Source organism: Strigops habroptila, chromosome 1 (assembly GCF_004027225.2).
Source record: "Strigops habroptila isolate Jane chromosome 1, bStrHab1.2.pri, whole genome shotgun sequence".
In the NCBI taxonomy this organism is placed as follows: Eukaryota; Metazoa; Chordata; class Aves; order Psittaciformes; family Psittacidae; genus Strigops; species Strigops habroptila.
Window position 1 is genome coordinate 145331922 of NC_044277.2, and position 19791 is coordinate 145351712.

The window sequence follows — 19791 nt, forward strand, 5'->3', positions numbered from 1 at the left end:
ATTTTTTTTTCCTTTTCTTTTTTGATTTCTGGGAAGAATGGAAAGCAAAGTTCCCGTGGTAAAGTGGTTCTGTTGCTAGAGAGCTGCAGATGTTTGTTGTGAGCATGGCAGGGAATATAACCTGCTTTCTTACTAAACTGCTTTGCCTGATGATTATTAATAACTATAGTTTCTGCCCTCTTCTCCCTTTGGGGCTTTTCCTAGGGTGCATGCTGTTCCCATTGACAAAATTCCTGTTAGGTTTAATCCTGGAAGATGCAGAACACCTCTATTTTTTTTTCCTTTCCAGGCGAGCTGAAGTGAGTTGTTATAAAACGTATCTAAATGAACTAAAGCAGAAGAACCACAAAGGATCAAATGAAATGCTGACATACCAACTTGTAAATAAAACCCAAACCAGAAGAAAGTAATTTCTACAACTTCAGTCGAATTAAACTGTGGAACTCATTTTCAGAGGATACAGTGGATTCCAAATGTTAGTCAGATTCGAACATTACTATTCATGGAAGAAATACTGCTACAAAGTAGTAAAAAGATACTATCTGTAGCTCTAGAATTTCTTAAGTGGCGTGTCATTAGAAAATGGGAAAGAGAGGTTCGCATGTTTGTCCTCTAACTCCTGCCCTTCCCCTAGGATCTACCACTGGCTAGTTAAAGACAGGTTTCTAGAATAGGCCTTTGACCTCACTCATCATGCATTATGTTGCTCTTATGTTGTGCTCTCATTTAAATAATAAATATGAATTCATGAACAGATCTGCAAAGTGAAAGTGGGCTAAAGGTAGGATATGGTGAAAGAAATACAGGGTCAGTGGCAGTCTAGCTTCAGTAGGGTGTTGCACAACAGGGCTGTGGCAGCTGGCACGAGATGAGAGCTCTCTGGGTTTTTGTCATGATAGTGAGATTTTATAAATTAACTACTTGACAGTGCCTGAGAAACCCGAGGAACAGGTTGCTGTTTGCTTTCTTTGGCTTGGTTTGAAAGGGTTCCTTCGTGTGGCTGGGAAATTTACAAAAATTAGAGCAAAGTGATAACAAAAAAAAATGAAGGTCATCCTTGGGCCAGGCCCAAATTTTAGGAAAGATATTTTTATTTACCTGCCCGTGTCTCTGGAGTTCTGATTCTTGCAATGTCAACTATCTCTGCTCTTTTCCAGCCTCACCAAGACAAAGGAAGAACAAGAATTAAGTTTAACTAGCTTTTGGCTACACTTCCAACAGAGAAGAGGAATACTGAATGTCTGAGGAGGGAGGAATATACAGTTTTGTTTAATCTTCTAATCTTCTTTATATTCCTTATCCTTTCATTTCTTTGCTCCCTGATGACTGCTTTGATTCCCTCCAACACCCCTCAAGGTTGCAGGAGAGAGGACTGTTGACAAATACTGGATGTGCTGCAGATGACAAATTCCTCTCAAAAGGATTACTGGCAAACCCTTTCGAACCTGCACTGAAGAACACCACAAAGTTAGGACCCTGGTGAAATCACAGATGTAATTTCAAAGGATTCCGCACATACAGAGAACTTACATTGTGCAAAAGATCTACAAAGAGCTTGGTCTGCTTGCTGCCCTGATGGGGTAACTGACAAGCAATTATTTATTTAAACATCAGAGAAATAGTTACTGGAAAGACTGCCCAGAGCATCACAGCAAAGTCACTCTGACAGGGGCAATGTGCATTTACCATAGTCACCTGCTGAAATCAAGCTGCAGGAACAACAGTCCCGTAAAATATGGGATTTAAATTATTAACTTCATCAGGGTATAGGGTCTCACATGTGTAATATCCTCAGTTAAGAGCACAGTTAACCCCATCCACTGCTTTCTGCTCCAGTCTAAATCCTAGTGTGAAATTGGTGGCTCACAATCAGAGGCTGTGCCAAATTTTCTGATGAAGCTCGGACACCCCTGGCAGAGGGGAAACCAGAAGTCTTGAGTTTCTTGTGGTTCCCCATAGACACTTACGACTCCGTGGGGCAGCCCAGGCCCTGTGTGATGCTGGCAGTGACTGCACATGACAGGCTACTCAGGATCATCAGACTCCTCATATATAGCTGTATGCTGAAGAACTACCAAGCGGATGTGAATAATTTCTACTTGTTTGTATCACATGAGCAGTGGGAAGAGATCACAGAAGAACTGAAACCCCAAGTTAAAGTAAAAAATAGTCTGTATCATACAAGATCTTCAGGTTTTCTGTAATACAGAACGTTAAATAAATTCTACCTGTACAGAAAAGATCAAAATTTGCGCCAAGACTTCAGAGAAAGGCAGGGTCCTGTAAAAAAGACTTTCTGCAGTAATTTATCATAAGCTTAGAGTGGTATCTTTAGAACTAGGCTAACTCAGTTGACCCTTCAGTTAGCAACTATAAAATACAAGAGAGAAACATGTTTAGGTTTTGGAACATATGCTGCCAAAGTTACCCAATAACACACTTGTTTTCAGGATTATAGTTCAAAGAGCATTTATAACAGACACACAAGTATGCCATTGCCTGTTTGCCTGAGATCACACAGGCAAAATTCAAAGGATCAATTTCTTTGTCTGTCTCAGGAGCCAGTAGTCAAACATTTCAGCATAAACAGCTTTAAAAATACCTTTTTGTAATATTTAGATTTCTAGGAATGACACAAAGGAAAGCAGCAGTTGTAAATACCCGGCAGACCAGAAAATTAGTTGCATATGATATACTCTAACAAGATTCCAACAGTTGATTTCAATGGGGTCTTGTTTTTTATTTACTTAGCAAGGATAATTGTTGCTAGGAAGTTCACAAGCCATCTTCTGGCTCTTTGTGCTTTTGCCCTCTTATTCAGTGTTACTTTGCAATGCTAAACCATATACATGAGTGTACCTCTACAACATCCGTACATGCATATCAGAATAGGGTAGATTTTTGGGCAGACTAGGTGCATAGGTTGTATTAATTTTAATCATATTCCTCATACTATTAAGTATTTTTTATAAATGAATTTTATTAATAAAATTATTAATGTGCATACTACTCTGTATACAGTATATTCAGTATGTTGCCCACAGGATTTTCTGCTTTTCCAGATGCTGCATGCAAATCTCTGTCCCAAGACGCAAACATAAGGTGAGAAACACACTCAGGAGTAGTAATAAGGATACAGAAGAGCTGTGCCCCAGAACTAGTGGGTCTGAAAAGACCGACATTTTTTAATTGCTGAGTAATTAAAGGTGTTTTTACCTCAAAGGCTAACAGAATGCTAACAGTTGAGACAAAGAAGAGCTGATTTGGAGGGATGGGGGTAAAATGCAGCAATATACCCAGCACTAAGTTACTGTCAACACAACTGCTGGGCAAGCAATTTTTCTTTTCGGGCTGAGTTGTTCTTTGAATTTCAGATTTAAATTGTTGTAAAGAAGTAATACAAGTTATCTGTAATCGTATAGAGTTAGGTGTGTTTCTGATGTTCCTCTGGAAATTGAAGGAGAATGGCTGTTATGTAAAATCTTCTTACCTTAGTTCCTGAAGTAGGCACAAGTCCCACAGCTGCCATATACGTACTTCCAATCGTCTTGATCTTTTCTATGTCCTTATAATATTCTTTGTCCATAAGCTTTGTTTAAAACATAAAACTGTTAAATATTACATAATATTTTAGACAAGCAACCATAGTTATCAGATAATACGTGCAACTTGATTAAACCATATTACTTTGGTAAGTTGACTTTGAGGTCATTGAATAAAACCTACCATTAACTCACATATTAATACTCTTCCTATATTAGAGGGATTTGAATTCAGACTCATGCGCCTTAAAGTACAAACTGGGCACTTTGGAGAAGACCAAAGCGTCTTCTCCAGTGGACACCAACTCCAATTGAATAGGAAGTTTACTCTTTTATTAGGCAGTTCAAGATACGCTGAGCTGCTATAGATAATCTCTGTTGATACCCATTTGGTAGAACTGACACGGTCAAAAGACAAAGCGTTTAGACCTTACCTCATCAAAATCAGCAATAATTTCATTTAACAGGCGTAAACATTCCACTCCCATATTATTGCCGTCCAGTTCAATGTAGAAATCATTGAAATTTGGGATGGAAGCAAACATCACTCCCACTTGTGAATAGGACTGGTAATAAAGGTCCTGCAGTTTGGGAGCAGACAGAAATTTCATTTTAAAATATTCATTTAAAGCAGGCATCATTATTATGTTTTCTATTTTACTGCTAAGGAATAGGTAGGACAACAGCCATCATTTTTTGGTGGAAAGAAAGCCAGCCTCATGAAAAAAATGTTGAAATCTCTCCACTCAAAAAACACAGAAGAAAATGAACACCTGAGCTATCAAAGTGGTTTAAAACAACTTAGTCTTTTTCTCTGTTTAGACGTGGAAGCGGTGAGTACACATTTGGAGAAAGTGTTAACAGTTGTAGAACTTTTATTGTATGAGAAACATAACTGCATTTTCTCAGTATTGTTTTCTAACTAAAATAGGACAACTTTACCCTGCAGCACAAAATCAGCCTTGCTCTTTCATGCCTTTCCCTGAGTTGTGGTGTCCTGTACTCAACATTAACAATGTAATGCTGTTCTGTTTGGTAACATTTCTGCTTAAGAATTTGGAGGGCTCACGGAAAGCAAAACCACTCTTCTGTGGTTCAAATACATTGATCCAAACTCTCAAGAGCAAGATCATGGCCATTATAGCTACTCCAGTGCTGCAGGTATTGCAGCTGCATAGGAAGGACTCTGTTAAGGGCTTCCTGAATCAATTTATTTAATCACTGCAGCCTTTGATATCAAAAGCTACTGCGTCTTCCTTGGCTGTGTATTCTCTTGTTTTTAGCTTTAAATGGATGGGTTTGGTAATAGTAGCATATTTCCAAAACTAGAGTGGTTCACAGGGAAGTGTCTGGCAGTTCATACACTTCATCATTTAGAACCAAACTGAAATACTGTGATAAATCCCAACATTCTATACCGATTGAAAAATAAATAACTAAAACCCAGTTATTTGCATGCAGACACTTGGCTGCATTGATGGTGAATGACACAACATTCCCTTATCCTGATTTTTATTAAAATTCCTCAGAGAAGGACACTATAGAGAAGGAAATAATCCCAATCTAATTCTGGAACATGAATGAAATTTTGTAAGTCCAAGCCTTTCTTGAAAACATACACATGAAAGATGACCCAAGCTACACAGGGTCACACTCATACACCATCACCATGTATTTAAATTTTATCTTGGTTTACCATATTTCGCGGATTAGACATTAGAAAGTGCTGTGCAACATGTGCTGGCAACAGGTTGAAGAGAATTCTTTTATTATCCAGCTTGACTCTTTCCATATCATCTCTCTCTTCTTCTGCCTGTGGGGACAGAGGAAAAGAAAAACCTTTTCAGAATGCAAAAAAATTGCTGAAGCCATCAAATAGCTTCTATTAATTCATCCTTTGAAATTAAACTGAACAAAATAATGCCTGCAATGTAGAGCAGGAACAGTTCTCCTATACCGTGCTTTTACACTGGGGCAAAATCCCTTTTTCCTTAGTAATTAGTAATCCAAGTCCTTAGTAATTTAAGCTAGTCTCTGGGCTGATGACTACTTTCAGGTCTTGATCAGCTAAGTGCATTGGTGTCTTCTGTAGTTCTCTGTTCTTTTAAATAGGCCCTTGATATTTTTACAGAGTAAAATGCTACAATAACCCCACTTAAGTCACATTGGTTTTGGAGACCAATTACTTCCCAGGTAGGGACAGTGGTAACAGTATTCAGAGAGAGTGCCTGTGAGTTAAGACAGATAAGGCTCTTATCCCAAGATACTGGTAACTTATTCCAGGTTTCTTGACTCCCATATGTTTAGTGGGAGTCATGCATTAGGAAATGATACTAAAAATGAGACCCCTTATTGGAAAAATACTATCTAGGGATCTCATTTGGGACTCCTGGGTTTGTAAGTTCCAGCCTAGTCCACAGCAGACTCCTCTGCAAAATTACTTTTTTTTTTTTCTCCATGTTGTTACAGTGACTTTTGGCCCCACATTCTGATTTCAGTTACAAAGAAATATGATCAGTACCATATAATTAATCTTATTGAAATCACAAATCTTCTGCCATGATCCCAATATGATTTTTCTAATCTAGATATAGCTGACAAAAGACTGGAAAGCCAAATTCTCAGGCACTGTTGAGAAACTACGATCATATAAACCACTGAAGAATCTGTTCTAATCTTTGTTGGTATCTCTTTTGCATCTAGAATTTGCTATCCTGATCTATTCCAAAGTCCACGTACTCTTCTCACTATCCATTCCTGTCTAAGTAGGAGAAAACCATTCACCTCTTACCTTTGTATAGTCTAACAATACTCTTTTTGTGTGATTTTTTTCCCCAGGAAGCTAATTTTTGTTTTCCATGACAAAGCTTAGGAAACAACCTTTTTATTCAGATCACACAGACTGCCTTGCCTTGCCGTTTACTTCTGTATTTTAAATTTGTTTACAAGTAGAAAAAACACTGAAAGAGAACTGGCTTAATAAACCTAACTTTTTTAGGAATCATTCCCTTTTGAAACAAATCCTCAGCTCCTCCTCTAATTTGTGTAGTAAGAATCACAATTTATTCCAGAGGTGAAATATCAATAAATATTTAATAGCAGTTAAGTTCTGCAGGAAATATACCTGAAATCTTTATTCTAAGCAAGTAGCTTATTTCCTGTTTCTGAGCTGTTCTCCTGACACCTTCTTTGCTGTTTAAATTTCATATGCTTTCTCTTCATATGTTTTCTCAAAGTAACACTCCCCTGGTATAACTCTGTCTCTGACTTATTGTTGTCTATAAATGCATGTAATGTCCTCTTGCATTTAGTCTGACTATTGGAATTTTAATGTTCTAATGGTAAAAATAAAAAGCTTTTTCCAGATGAAAATCCAAACCAAGCTTACAATTCCATTTTTACATCATACTGGAATATGGGAAATTTTGCTCTGCAACAGCAAAGGGATTTGCAAACAGAATTCATGCTCTGAATAAAAAAAAATAATCTACTTTGGGCTTGATTATTCACTCCTCTGTTTTTTGACTAAGAATTTTTTGTTACTTTTTCCTAGAAATGTGTAAGGTTCTCAGTTAAGCTCCCAATACAATAGTGGCAGAACAGCAGCCTAAGGAACAGTAAACCTCTGGGCCAGGGTGAAGATTTCTGGACAAGTCAAAGCAACCAAGCAGGGGTAGGTAAGTGGAGTAATCCATTTTACATATTGCATGGATAGTGATGTTGCCTGATCATAGGCAACTGCTGTTCATTTCTGATCTGGAAGTGTGTGATCAGTTTCCTCCTGCCTTTGGTCATGGACCAAAGTGTTCATTTTGGAAGACATGATTGAGAAGACTGTTCAGCAATACGTAGTTTTTCCTACCATTGTGTATGATTCACAGCAAATGTTTCAGAGCAAGCCACAGCCTGAGGACAAAGCTGCCAGCACTGAAGCAGACCCTTGTGACCTTGGTCATGGTGCTGGACTTTTCTCCAACCTTTGACACACAGAAATAAAAGACAATTCTAATATACCCACATAAAATAAATGAGAAAAGACGCTCTAGACTGTTGGTTTCTTTCTGACATAACTTTAAGGCATGTGATGGCTTTTCTCCTCCTTTCTGTCTCGCTTCAATACAGTCATGAAACTGCTGGGAGAGAAATGTCAGTGACACTACTGTGTGTGTGCAAGTGGAGTGTGATGTTCACAGTGATGGGACGACAGCTGTGACTAAGAGGCTGAGAACTGAGCTCTTGAGTGAAGAGCTACTGCCTCAAACCAAACCACCAAAGTCATGACTGAAGGGGCGGCAAAATCCTCTAAGAGCAGGGAAAGACATCAAGGATATCACCATTGCTAAGAAACACAGAAGAATGCTACATTTCCAACACACCTAGCAAGCACCTCTTCCCCTCTTCGGATGCAAAACTCTGAACTCTGAGAAGGTTCAGTTGCCAGAAATGAGATGAACCACTAAGGTTCTGGAAAACCCTTGAATAATGCCATGGTGGGTAATAGCAGCAAACCCTAAATAGAGACAAATTATGCAAACGGCAGAACGAGGGGAATGTACATAAGTGCTTTTTGTGCCCTGGCCTATTTCAGGCCAGGCACTTCCTAGTCAAGCAGGAAAGAGGAACGCACTCGCCCCGTGGTTCAGGGAGACATTTGTACTGGTAATGCCTATGGAGGACAATGCAGTGCCAGCTCTGCCTGACCTAGCCCCAGACTTAGAAGCAAAACGTTCACAGAATTAGCACAGGACTCCTTCTGAGCTGCTTAGTCACATTGAAAAGCAAGGTGTATTAAGCTTAGACCACACACTGGGTTAATACCGTTATATTGTTGCTGTACGCTAGCCAGAGCATCTGCATGGACTGTACTTACACCTTCCAGACCATACCACATGTCTGGTATCCTACCTTTATTCAAGTGATCTGCTAGGAATATGAACTGAAATGTATCTTCTCTGCTACTACTGCATACAGCTTGAGTATCTATTCTCTTGCCCTGCACTGCCTACAACAGCTCTTATATATGCAACTCCTCAGGAACCACCTGGGGAAAGAGGAAAGATCTCCATATATCTCTTGCAAGATCTCCATATCTCACTCACTTCACAAAGAGTGAAGGTGAGGTATAAAAAGACTTGGTCAAGTTCAGCAGTGAGGACTCTAAAACATGGCTCTATGGTGAGGGAAATAAACTGGTTACAATGTTTTCTGGACCTTTTTCCAGCTTCCCGCTTTCTGCCATTCAGGGTAGTGCAATGAAAACTGTCTTTTCTCCTTGTGACTCATGAAATCCTAGTGCCTACTCTTTGAGCAGCTGAGATAAAAGGATCTGTAGGCATCACCCTTCCCCAGGCAAAACAGACACTGAGAAGGAAGAAGATGGACCTGGGGCTGGAGAAGATAGATTAAAATGGCACAAATCACAGATATTTACATTCCTGGTGGCAATATTATCCAGACAGCTAAATGACGTCCACACCTTCGTCTATTTGCCCCTATTCCTATTAGTTAGTTAAGAAAGTTTCCAGCATGTTATTTATACCATAGCTGCTGGCTCAAAACCCAAGGAAAATTATTATGAAAACAAAGAAGAAAAAAGATACATGGGCATGAGCAACAACTTTTTTTCACATCCTGCTTTTTGCTTATACCTGTTTGCTATTCGTGGCAGCTAGATCATTTTGTAGAACTTAACTGTATTTGCAAAGCTGCAGTATTTAAAAGCAGGCTTTGTTCTTGCTTCAGACCTGCTGACAAAATTTAAAACGCTCTTTGGTACTATGGCTTTTGACATCAATGTAATTAACAGCTATTACATTTTACAGAATTACACAGCACCCCAGTTCTTACAATGCTCGTGACTGGTTACACATCCTCTGTTCAGGAAGTGGTCTGAGCTGTTGTATCACCTGAGCTATCAGGTGACCATTTAATAAGCATAAACATGCTTTAGCAATGTCACTGACTGAAGAGTTAGCACATGAAAATCCACTGCTTCAAGATACAGCTAAACAGGAGCCGAGTACCGGTGCCGCAGAAGCATCATCTTTGTACCTGAAGGTGGCACTAGAACCACAGGGAAGAGACCCATCCCACTGCTGCAATATTTTTATTATAGATTTTTAATATATTATTTAATATATTACCAGAGAAATTTAAGAGGATGTGCAAGCCCATCTGGCAAGGCTTGCCTGCCGACTGTAAAATACATATTTTTTACATGTGTCATGGATTAGGAATGCAACAATCAGTCATTCGTTGTATTATTTTTGTTCCCTTACAAAATCCTGGGTGAATAAGCAGCTCCATTTTTTGAGCAGTTTTCACTTCTTCAGAAATTCATTGTTCATATTTATGTGTCCATTCTTCTTTTCCAGTTTTGTGCAATAATTTGCAAAAGCGATTATTAGTCACAAATAAGTAAAACACTCCTACATTTGCTATTCACAGTTATTGTCATATGAGGCACACAGAGTTACTCTACAGTGTTACGTAGAAAATGAAATTCTCCTCTCACTGCCTGATAAAAGCCAAACACACCAAGAGAGATTTTCTGGAATTACCTTTGATATTCAGAAAGGTTAAATTCGGCACAGCAAAACCCCCTAGCAAAATCAACAAGAACCTATGACATCAGTGATAACACCTATAACAGCACAAACATAAGTGTTTTAACCACTTCTCACCAATCAGAAAAATGTATTTTTTCCACGCAGTGTACATAAATGACACTGCATCATATCTGTTCTGGTTCCATAACCTAGGTGCATGAAAATTAGATTAACTTGAAACTGTATCATTCTTCTAAACCAGTTTTTCTTCTTTGAAATCTGCTTTTCCTCACAGCACATTTTTTTTTCCCAATATGGCAGAAAAAATCCATGGAAACGGGTTTTTCTCAGACCCTAGCGTAGACCACTGAGCATCTATCTATATATTCTTACTAGTAATGGTATCAATTGCAGGATACTTTCAGTGGTTAAAATACCATTTAGTTAGTACTAGACAGTTTGTTGTTTATGACAAAGCGAATGAAAATACCTATAAAATCCTTTTTATTGCAGCTTATGCCACAAATGGTTTTATTTATCTCAGAACGCTTTTACAGGATTAGCCCCAATAATGAGCCTTACTAAAAGTATGCAGAGTAAGTGCTTACATCTTCCAGAAAAGCCCCTGAGTCTGAAATTCTCTCAATTGTAAGCCAACAACTGGGAAGCTTCCTAAAAACATATGTTGTACCATGTTGGCACGTCTTCACAGAGCAGTGTCTGGCTACTGGGAGATGAGTCTCAGCTCTAGCAGCGGTTCATGCAATTCGGCGTTTGCAGAAAGAACCAGCACACTCACTGTAAACCAGAAGAAAATCTCCACAGTTCCTGTGTAAAGTCAGTGGTCTTTCTAAAACCGCTGCTACAGAGAATGGAATCAAGTTAAGCCAACACTGGTTCAACAGTAAGTAGTGCTATGGCTGAACAGAAATGGGACCAAGAATGCTGTTTAACCATATAAAGGGCTGCAGTCCAGCAGCTAGAGAAAACTATCACTCAGGAAAGTGTTTTTTACTCTTGTCTCCATTTAAGGATTGTTAAACAATTAGTTGCTTGGAGTTTGATAACTATCCAAAGGCAGTTTTAACATATAGATATTTCCAAGTCTTCCCAGAGCTTTTAATACTCATATTTTTACTATGCCGAAGAGCCTAGTGAGTGCAAAGATAATGTTTTGTTTTGTTTTTTTTTCTTATCCATTTGAGTAACTAAGCACCAAAAGCACTTGTGTAACATTCATGACAGTACTTCTGCATGTTATGTTATTTAACCTTTGTATTCATTATCATTTACAATCAATACGCAGGACAAGATTCCTTACAACATGTTATCCACTATCATTTATTGTACAGGGCACAGACCTTCCATGTGGAATTGAGAACTAGTGTATATACCCAGATCATCAAAGAGGCCAAATATCTACCCCGCCTACTGATTTCAAAGAATGGTAGTTATGTTGAGACCTAATTTCTGAATTTTCTACCTACACTGATTTTTTTTTTTGCCTTTCTGATTATTATCATGCAAATCTCACAGACAAGATGGTACCACATAAGTACCTGATTTGCAACTGAAAAGATCTGAAAATGGCATTTGATCTTCTCAGATAAAAAGTACTTTTTGAAATGGTACCTGAAGATGCCACTGGACATTACTGAAATTTGATAGGCACCCATATGTCTTAACTCCCCTTACTGCCTTTGGAATAAGTGCACAATGGTTTTAACAATGGTGGTAGACAAGTAGGTGTTTCTGAAAAACCCGGCGCCAGGAAAGGAGAACAAGTTTGGATTTCTTCCTTTACTATTGTTCAGCTCTGGTCTTTCAACAGGCAAGCATCCCACCAGTTTCCTGTACTTGAATTTTTAAAACTAATTGATTGCTAATTAAAAGCAAACTTAGAACTAAGAATCTTTAAGCAGTACATTCCTTAGGGACACACAATTCACCATGCAAGTCATAGTAGCTTGTATTATGAAAAGCAACTAAGATACTTAAACTCAGTCTTGACCTGTTGAAAGGCCACAGGATAGCAAACCAGTATCTTCCTCCTTCCTACTCTATTTTGTGGATAGGAATAACATACAGAAGGTCTTGTATTCATGGATCATATGGTACTCATATACCCCCTCTATGTGCCAACCTATATAGAGATAGCTGCAGTCACGTGCTACACAGAGTTTCAAAGCCAAGGGATTTCTTTTTTTCCACCTGAAAATTGTATTTGGTACCACAGCAAGTGGAAACTACTTATCGGTTTGTCCAAAGCAACCTTCTGAAGCTGCCAGGCACCTCTCAATACTGCAGGTTACAGGACAAAACCTAAATGATCACACGTTGTTGACTCAGTTAAACAGCAAAGAGTCCACAGAAATTACAGAACAAGATAAACTTAAATCATGAAGGAGGTGGACATGGTCTTGGACATCAAGATAAACAAAATAATGCCATCAGCGCTTAACTGATATGCAGAAGATAATAGAGCTAAGCCATTCCTGATGGCTCCATTTTAGGTAACATACAGCCAGGGATGTGTTTAACCCATACATTCCAGTCTTGATCTTACACGTAAAAGCAAGCACTGTGATGATTTATACGGTCCTCTTAACAACACAGTTAACAGGGTGTAGGTGAAAACAGGCTGCGACCTCTGTGCACTACAAGAGTGTAAGATTTATCATAAAAGCAACTTCCAAATTCCATGAAAACAAACTTACATCTTCAACTTTCTCCTTCCCTCAGGGGCTAGTGTGAAACACTTCAGAGGTGGGAATAGGACTGCTGAAAGGCATGACAGGAGGTAGACATTTCTTGATGCCCCTGCTTATGGCTAATATAATTTCTATTGGTTTTGCTGTGATTATGATAGTTAGGAAATAGAAGTTTTTAAAAAAGTACATGAACTTGGTATCTAAATAAGTTTCTGACCTGCCTTTCCACAGTTTCACTGAATGATGTGGGTATTTCCTTTTATTGGTTTTGTTTGCTTCTTTTCAGTTTACCTGAACATCAGTTTATTTTCACCCTTTTTGTATTATAAGATGAAAAAGATCCATGGATTTAATTTCTTTAACTGAAATGTATATTGCTAACAGTCAATTTCCCATGTTTGAAATTATCTCTATTCATAATATACCTTAGATATAAATATATTACTTCATTAATGATACAGCGTTACGGAACAACTACAAACAAATTCACTTCTCCAGAGCAAGTGAATGTTATAGGTCTATGGAAAGAAAGTTAATATAGAATAGTTTTTCTCTGTAAAGCCCAACAGACATGAAAAATCTTGAAAGTGTCTTAGTCCAACTATTTTTTTGCAGGTCAATTCAAAAATCAGACATTGTTTTGTGTGCATGGATACTAGAAAGGAAAGACCTATGGCTTACCTGCACAGCCCAGAGGTAGTCCAGACGCAGCTTCAAGTCCACCTGTCTGGAATGCAGTGCCAAAGCACAAGAAAATAGCAAAATGGCTAGTATTGGTTCATAGCCGCGCATATAAAAGGAGCCACCCCTTAAAAAGAAAAGGAAAGTAAATGGGTTTTTCCAGGTTTTCTAATACCTAACACTTCATATTTCTAGTATGAGATCTTCAGTTTAGAACATGTGGGTACCCCCTAATCACTAGCCTTTTCCGAAGTGGCTCATACAGGCAGGGAGAAAGGTGAGAGTAAATCTGATCGCTGCATAAGACCAACGTTCCACTTCTTGAGGATTTTATAATGCTATACATTACTGTAATGTGTGCATGCTTTTAATTAGGAAATACAGTTAACACTCAAAAGCTTAAATACATTGGAATTATTGAGGGCTGCTGAAATATGGAAGTGAAGTTTTTAACTGTGTTTTCCTATTTCATATTATAATTAGACTGCAGTGTCTTCAGCTGAGGTATGCTGGCATAGAAGTAACAGAATAATGGGAAACAGTTCCCAAACGCTGATCTCCTGTTGATGGGTATTTCTAGGTCCTACAATTGCTGGGTAGAGGATGGCTTGAGTATTTCTTATGCTCTACTGAGTATATAGCCCAAAGCAGCACTGAATGCTAGAGAAAAATTCACAGATGAGATGTCACAACTATCTACCAGAAATACTCATTGCTTTAACTTTGCAAGTTACCTACCCCACTGCTTTTCTGTAACCACTGAGTTCCAGAATAGCTATGTACAAAATTGTAACAAAAAGCAGGAGAATCATTTTTGGCAAGGAAGATACACGCAGAAATATTGCCAAGGTGAGAGTCCCCACTACGCAGGAAAGGAAAGCATAGTGGGCTGTGTCACATGGAAGTTCATTCATTGTTTTATTTGTTCCACCAGGAGAAATGATAATTATTGAACTGCTGGAATTGGCATTCCAAACCCAAGGCATACAGCCGACCTAGAAAAGACAGGAGACACAAGAAGGACAGAAAGTTAAATATGAAATAAAAGAAATGCAGCTGCTATGGGGGCTGACTGTAGCTCTCTCCTAACTGGGAAAATATGGCTGTGGAGTTCCCATCCAGCTCACTGCTCCAATAAAATCTCTCCTTTTCTAGTAATGTTTTACTCAGTTTTAGGTGTGAGACACTCTTTACTCATTAAATGCCAGTAAGGCCAACCAATTAAAGCCTGGGCTTAGCTGAATATGCTCCCGCTCAGGGCTCAAACCCAGGAGATTCTCAAGCCAACATATTCCTGCAAAATTAAGGAAGTTGAGTAAACATTTTATGTGGCCATGTGGGTTAGAAAGGTTCTTGCACAGAGCACAGAAAGAAATGTGTTTGCTTTATTGACTATGAAAATTGTATCCATTTCAATTAATCAAGTATAAAATAAAACCTATTTTAATATTTGATTGAAAAGCTAAACATGAATAATATCTTTTCTGCACCTCGGAACTACTTCCATGATCACACATGATTCTAATACCAGACCTCATCTAGAATTATCCCTGCCATTTCAGTTATCCAAGGAGTTCCATTTCCTCCCTAGACCGGGAAATAAAAAAATGGTTTAGTGCATTTCTTAGGGGCAATCTGAGGAAATGTAACCCGCTTCTTCCAAAAGCAATGTCATGTTCACATTTCAGAGCCCAAGAGAGGAATATCTGGCAAACAGTGCAAGTCCCTAGAGCTCCAATTTTAACTGTACTCCAACTTCACCCCTTATTTAGGGAGCGGAGAAGAGTTAGCATAAATGGGGAGAGTGGGATGACAGTGTGAAATCGATTTTAAAAGGCACTATCACATAAGCCCTGCCCTGTACTTAAGCTCCTCTTGAAGTGTGTTACTAGACATTTTTCTTTCATCCTAACTACTGATAATGAAATTTTATAGCATGCTATAAAATAACTGACAACCTGAGAGGTGATTAAGCAATATATTTTACAGGGGGTTGTAGTCATTTAAGAAGATGAGACCTAACAGATAAAATGTGAGTTAAACTCATGGTGGCTAACATTATGAAATGAGATGGGAGCGAGTAGAGTGAAAAATCTGTTTAATGTGATTTTGTTCCAGATCCTTAAAAATGCTGTTCATACTAAACTCATCCAAAACCACAGGCATGCATGATGGCTTCATAAATGATGTGCGATCCATCCAGGAAAACACCATCTGCTCTACAACTAGGAGTGAAACCTCAACACCTAGCTCCTCTGCTAGCTGAGAATTCTAAAGCCATCACTTTGCAGGGACTTATAATTCCTACTGATTAACATTTCTCCTAAGCATTTCAATGGTTACAGGCTATTTTTTGCTTCAATAAAGGATAAAGTTGTATTTGTGACCTATTCTAAATTGTACCTGAATGATCACTGTCCTGTTGGAGGCCAGAAATTATAATCTGCATTCTTCCAACTATATTCAACATTGCCTTAGGCCTTATGATATCCACTTTTCTTTTCACCATCTTTAAATGGCAACAATGGTGCTTGTTTCATTTGGTCCAAGTGTCACATTTATAGGGGCTGATCCACAGAGGTTCCATCTGTCATAATATTCACCTCAATCCCAAAATCAGACACACAGAACTTGCTGAGATGCTAGCAACCCTAGAGGCGCTGCACATCTCTATGCATTTTAGGCTTACATGCACATTAAGAACCACATATTTGGCTGTGTGCTGTTAGGGCTGTGTGTTACTCACGCAACTGATGTTCAGGAATTCCCCAAAATGTATGAACATCAGTATTTCTTGGTACCTCTCAGAACATTGGAATTCACAGACAAGGGATCTGTTGCCCATGCAGTTCACGGGGATCAGCTTGGTAAATGTTCTCAGAGCAGGTCAAGGGATGAGTGAATACAAAATTAGGGGCTTGGCATCTCAATACTGTGAAATGCTCATGAAATCCCTGTCTTCTTATTGGGCAGAACACATTGCCTAAATCCCACAGAGAGGAATGGTTTGAGACATCTGCCTCCTCAGCATTTCCAATTGTGTTTAGTGTGCTATTTTTGTGTGAATCCTTTCCTTTGGGTACCCTAACATGTTTAATTCATCAGCATTAGCAGCCAAAATGCTGAAATTGAGTGCTAGGAGTTTGACAAGGCAACTAAATGCCAAATACTTAGGTGGAAGTTTAAATCCCATTTGACATTCAAGTCTACCATGTAGAACTAGCTGCTAATCTACAGTAAAAGAAGCTCAGTTTTCAGAAGTATTGAGCAAGTTCATTTCATACAAGAGAAGCTTCCTAGACATTAGACATGAATGGATCCTATAAGTAGCACAATGTAAGTACCTCTTCCAGTTATGCAATACTGTCCATATTTTAAGATCTTTTTATCTTTTCTGATCTGCTGGACAAAAAAAATGCCCTTGTTATCACACGTAAGTATGTTCTATAAGCTGCCACGCAGAAATAGGTGATGTTGCTTGACACCATGCCTTGTCTGTCACAAGACATTAGCCACTGAACTAGTAAGCAAGCTGAACATTTAAAAATAGCTTCCCCATAAAGTACATGACATCAGCAGACTATGTGATACTAAGGTTTGATATAAAACTTTCTATAGATGTTGACTTGGTATTATCTGTGTAATTTGCCCATAGCTTTGCCATTCCTAATTCAACACCCTGACTCAAGGCAGTAAAAGTTCAAATTATAGCAAAGGGCTTTAATTTTGAAGAAACATGCTCTGCAAGAATGAATAAGGAAAATAGTAGGAATTCACCAGACAAGAATATGGTACGTGTTTAATGGATCTGCACCAGGTTGTTATTTAAACAGAATGCTAAATTAAGCAGTACTTGATTTAAATACTCACCACACATCCTTGAGCCACGGAGTATATTAAGATCACAATAAAAATACACAAAATGGTACGAATCTGAATTGTCAGGCACCCTGGAAAACACTAATAAAAAATAAAAAGATTTATAGATACAGATTTATAAGTATTTTTTTCAAGTGGGGTTGTTATTTTTTAGTAGTCTATAAAAAGAAGAGAATAAGGGATATGGGAATTTGACCTGCACTGTAAATTATAAAACAAGCATGTAGTTATTGTGTACATGTGCTTTAATGGTAATTGCATTTTGGGGGGTAATAAATGTGAAATTATTATTACTATACATTATTTCTCACTATAATTAAAACTCTTTGAAAGGTTAGTAGGATGTCTGCTTATAACGCAAATAATACATTAGGATGGCATTTGATTTTATTCTCATGGGGAAAATACTCAAAGCATCTTTTGCCATGCAAATTATCAGCTACAAATAGTGATCCAAGACAACATACTGTGGTAGCATAGAATTTTGGAGTGGTATTTGTGTCTTCTGCTGTAATAGTCATGTTAAATGCCAGGGTAGTTTTAATTATTAGGACTCATTTAAAATATTGAATTTGTCAGGGCAGAAAGAGCAGTGGAGAACAAAAATGTCTGGTGGAAGGGAGTCTTGTGAATCTCTTCTTCATCTTCATTTTTACAGGGATGCCATCACTGTAAAGTGTGACATGCTTGCTGCTTGTGAGCATATATGGAGCCAGTGACAGAAGGTGAAAGAGTAAGAATAGGTCTGTCAGGCTCTAGTACTTATGCTTGTTCCAGACATTCTGATCTACCCTGGTTTCAGCAAAAGTTGCTTTCCTTCTTCTCTCCTGGTATGAACAATGTTTGAGGCATCTATTATCTTCTGGACTCACAATATGTCTTTTAGACAACAAGACATCTTGCAGTGACTTCAAGGGGCAAGAATCAACAGGAAACAATCAGATTTAAAGTGGGAACAATCCTGTGCCCCTTAAAAGGAGGAGGCTTAGACTTATCAAGGCTGGATTTGACTTAAGATAAAATGAATCCAGCAAACACCTCATTTTTGAATGAGTCACTAGCTTTGAAGAAAAGCTGTTCATCAAAAGCATAGCTTACAGCAGGCAGCAAAGTACCCGTGGAGTACCCTTCTTTCACAGATGCAGAGACATTTTGTCTGTATGTGTGACCACAAAATAAAACAGCCGTTCATCAAAAATAAAAAGCATATGTGATCTGCAAATACATTCTGGCTTCAGTAAGGATTAAGTCCATGTAAATGTAGGTGGAAACCAATCAATGGAATATCAATAGTAGATTTATATTATGATGTGAGTTTATTTGCTACACCAGAAACCAGTTTAGCTATTAGTCAACATCAGTAAAATATATTGGAATACCTGAGGTATATCACCCTTAATAAAATAGTGAGCATATTGTAGAACAAAAATCTTGACCTGTAAGAACGTCACATTGAAAAGCTGTGTCTCAAGGGAGGGGATATAGCAGTGTCTACAATTACACTATGAAAAAAAGAGATTGCTTCTGCATTTATTCATCTCTATCATATAGTTCAGGTTGGAATGGAACTCAAGGGACCCAAAAATACTGTTTGCCTTCACCCTCAGCTCTGTTTTACAGAGCTGGTTAGCTCCCAACCTGTCACTGCAGGGGGGTTCTTCCTTCTCAGGGCCTGGACTTCGCATTTATTCATGCTGTATTTCATAAGATTCCTGTTGGCCCATTCTGTAAACCTGTCTAGGTTTCCCTCAGTGGTCATCCCGGAACTGTGTTGGCTCTTCCCCTGAATTGGAGTCACTAAAAACTTGACATGAGTATACTCCATGTCCTTCTCCAGGTCATTGAGAAAAATACTTAACAGGACGGGTCCTAGGAAAAAACTCTTATGGTACCCCACTTATTACTGGCTTCCATGTAGAGTATGACCATAAACTGCTATGCTCTGAATGTGATCATCCAGATGTTTTTTTACTTGTCACATCGTCTACCCAACTAGACCAAAATCCTACAACACTTGAGGTCGAATGTGTGTGTGTTTATCCATATAAATAAAACACAAAATAATTTTGTTTGAAGGAAACCTACATATTCCATATTCCATGACAGTCTGCAACCAAATAAATTATCTACTGCTTGTTGAAGAGAGAATGCCCATAGGTTGAAGATAACGCTGCATGGTTAACAGTGATAAAGCAAAATGCAGATTCAAAGACAATGTGTTCTGACACATCGCACAGACTTTTTGTGTATGTGTGTTCTAAATATTGACACGTTAGGCTATTGGGTTAAAAACGAAAATAAACCCTTAAAAGGTAAGATATGAAACATGTCTGAATTGAAACTCTGACTGACACTTAGAAGATTTATTCTTCTGACCTTTGGTCATTCTAAGATTGCATCTGCTATTTTCTGATAGCATAGCATTTTGGG

General features: G+C 38.3%; 1 protein-coding gene across 1 annotated transcript in view; it reads right to left on the reverse strand.

Moving 5' to 3' along the window:
* The window catches only part of ADCY1 (adenylate cyclase 1), a 149393-nt gene that overhangs the window by 9319 nt on the left and 120283 nt on the right, over window positions 1-19791 (reverse strand). Inside the window, exons 12-17 of the mRNA XM_030497610.1 lie at window positions 17353-17442; window positions 14221-14477; window positions 13483-13609; window positions 5239-5355; window positions 3977-4123; window positions 3491-3589 (exon numbers count right to left, since the gene is read on the reverse strand). Coding sequence (XP_030353470.1) covers window positions 3491-3589; window positions 3977-4123; window positions 5239-5355; window positions 13483-13609; window positions 14221-14477; window positions 17353-17442 — 837 coding nt within the window. The remainder of the gene's footprint in view (window positions 1-3490; window positions 3590-3976; window positions 4124-5238; window positions 5356-13482; window positions 13610-14220; window positions 14478-17352; window positions 17443-19791) is intronic.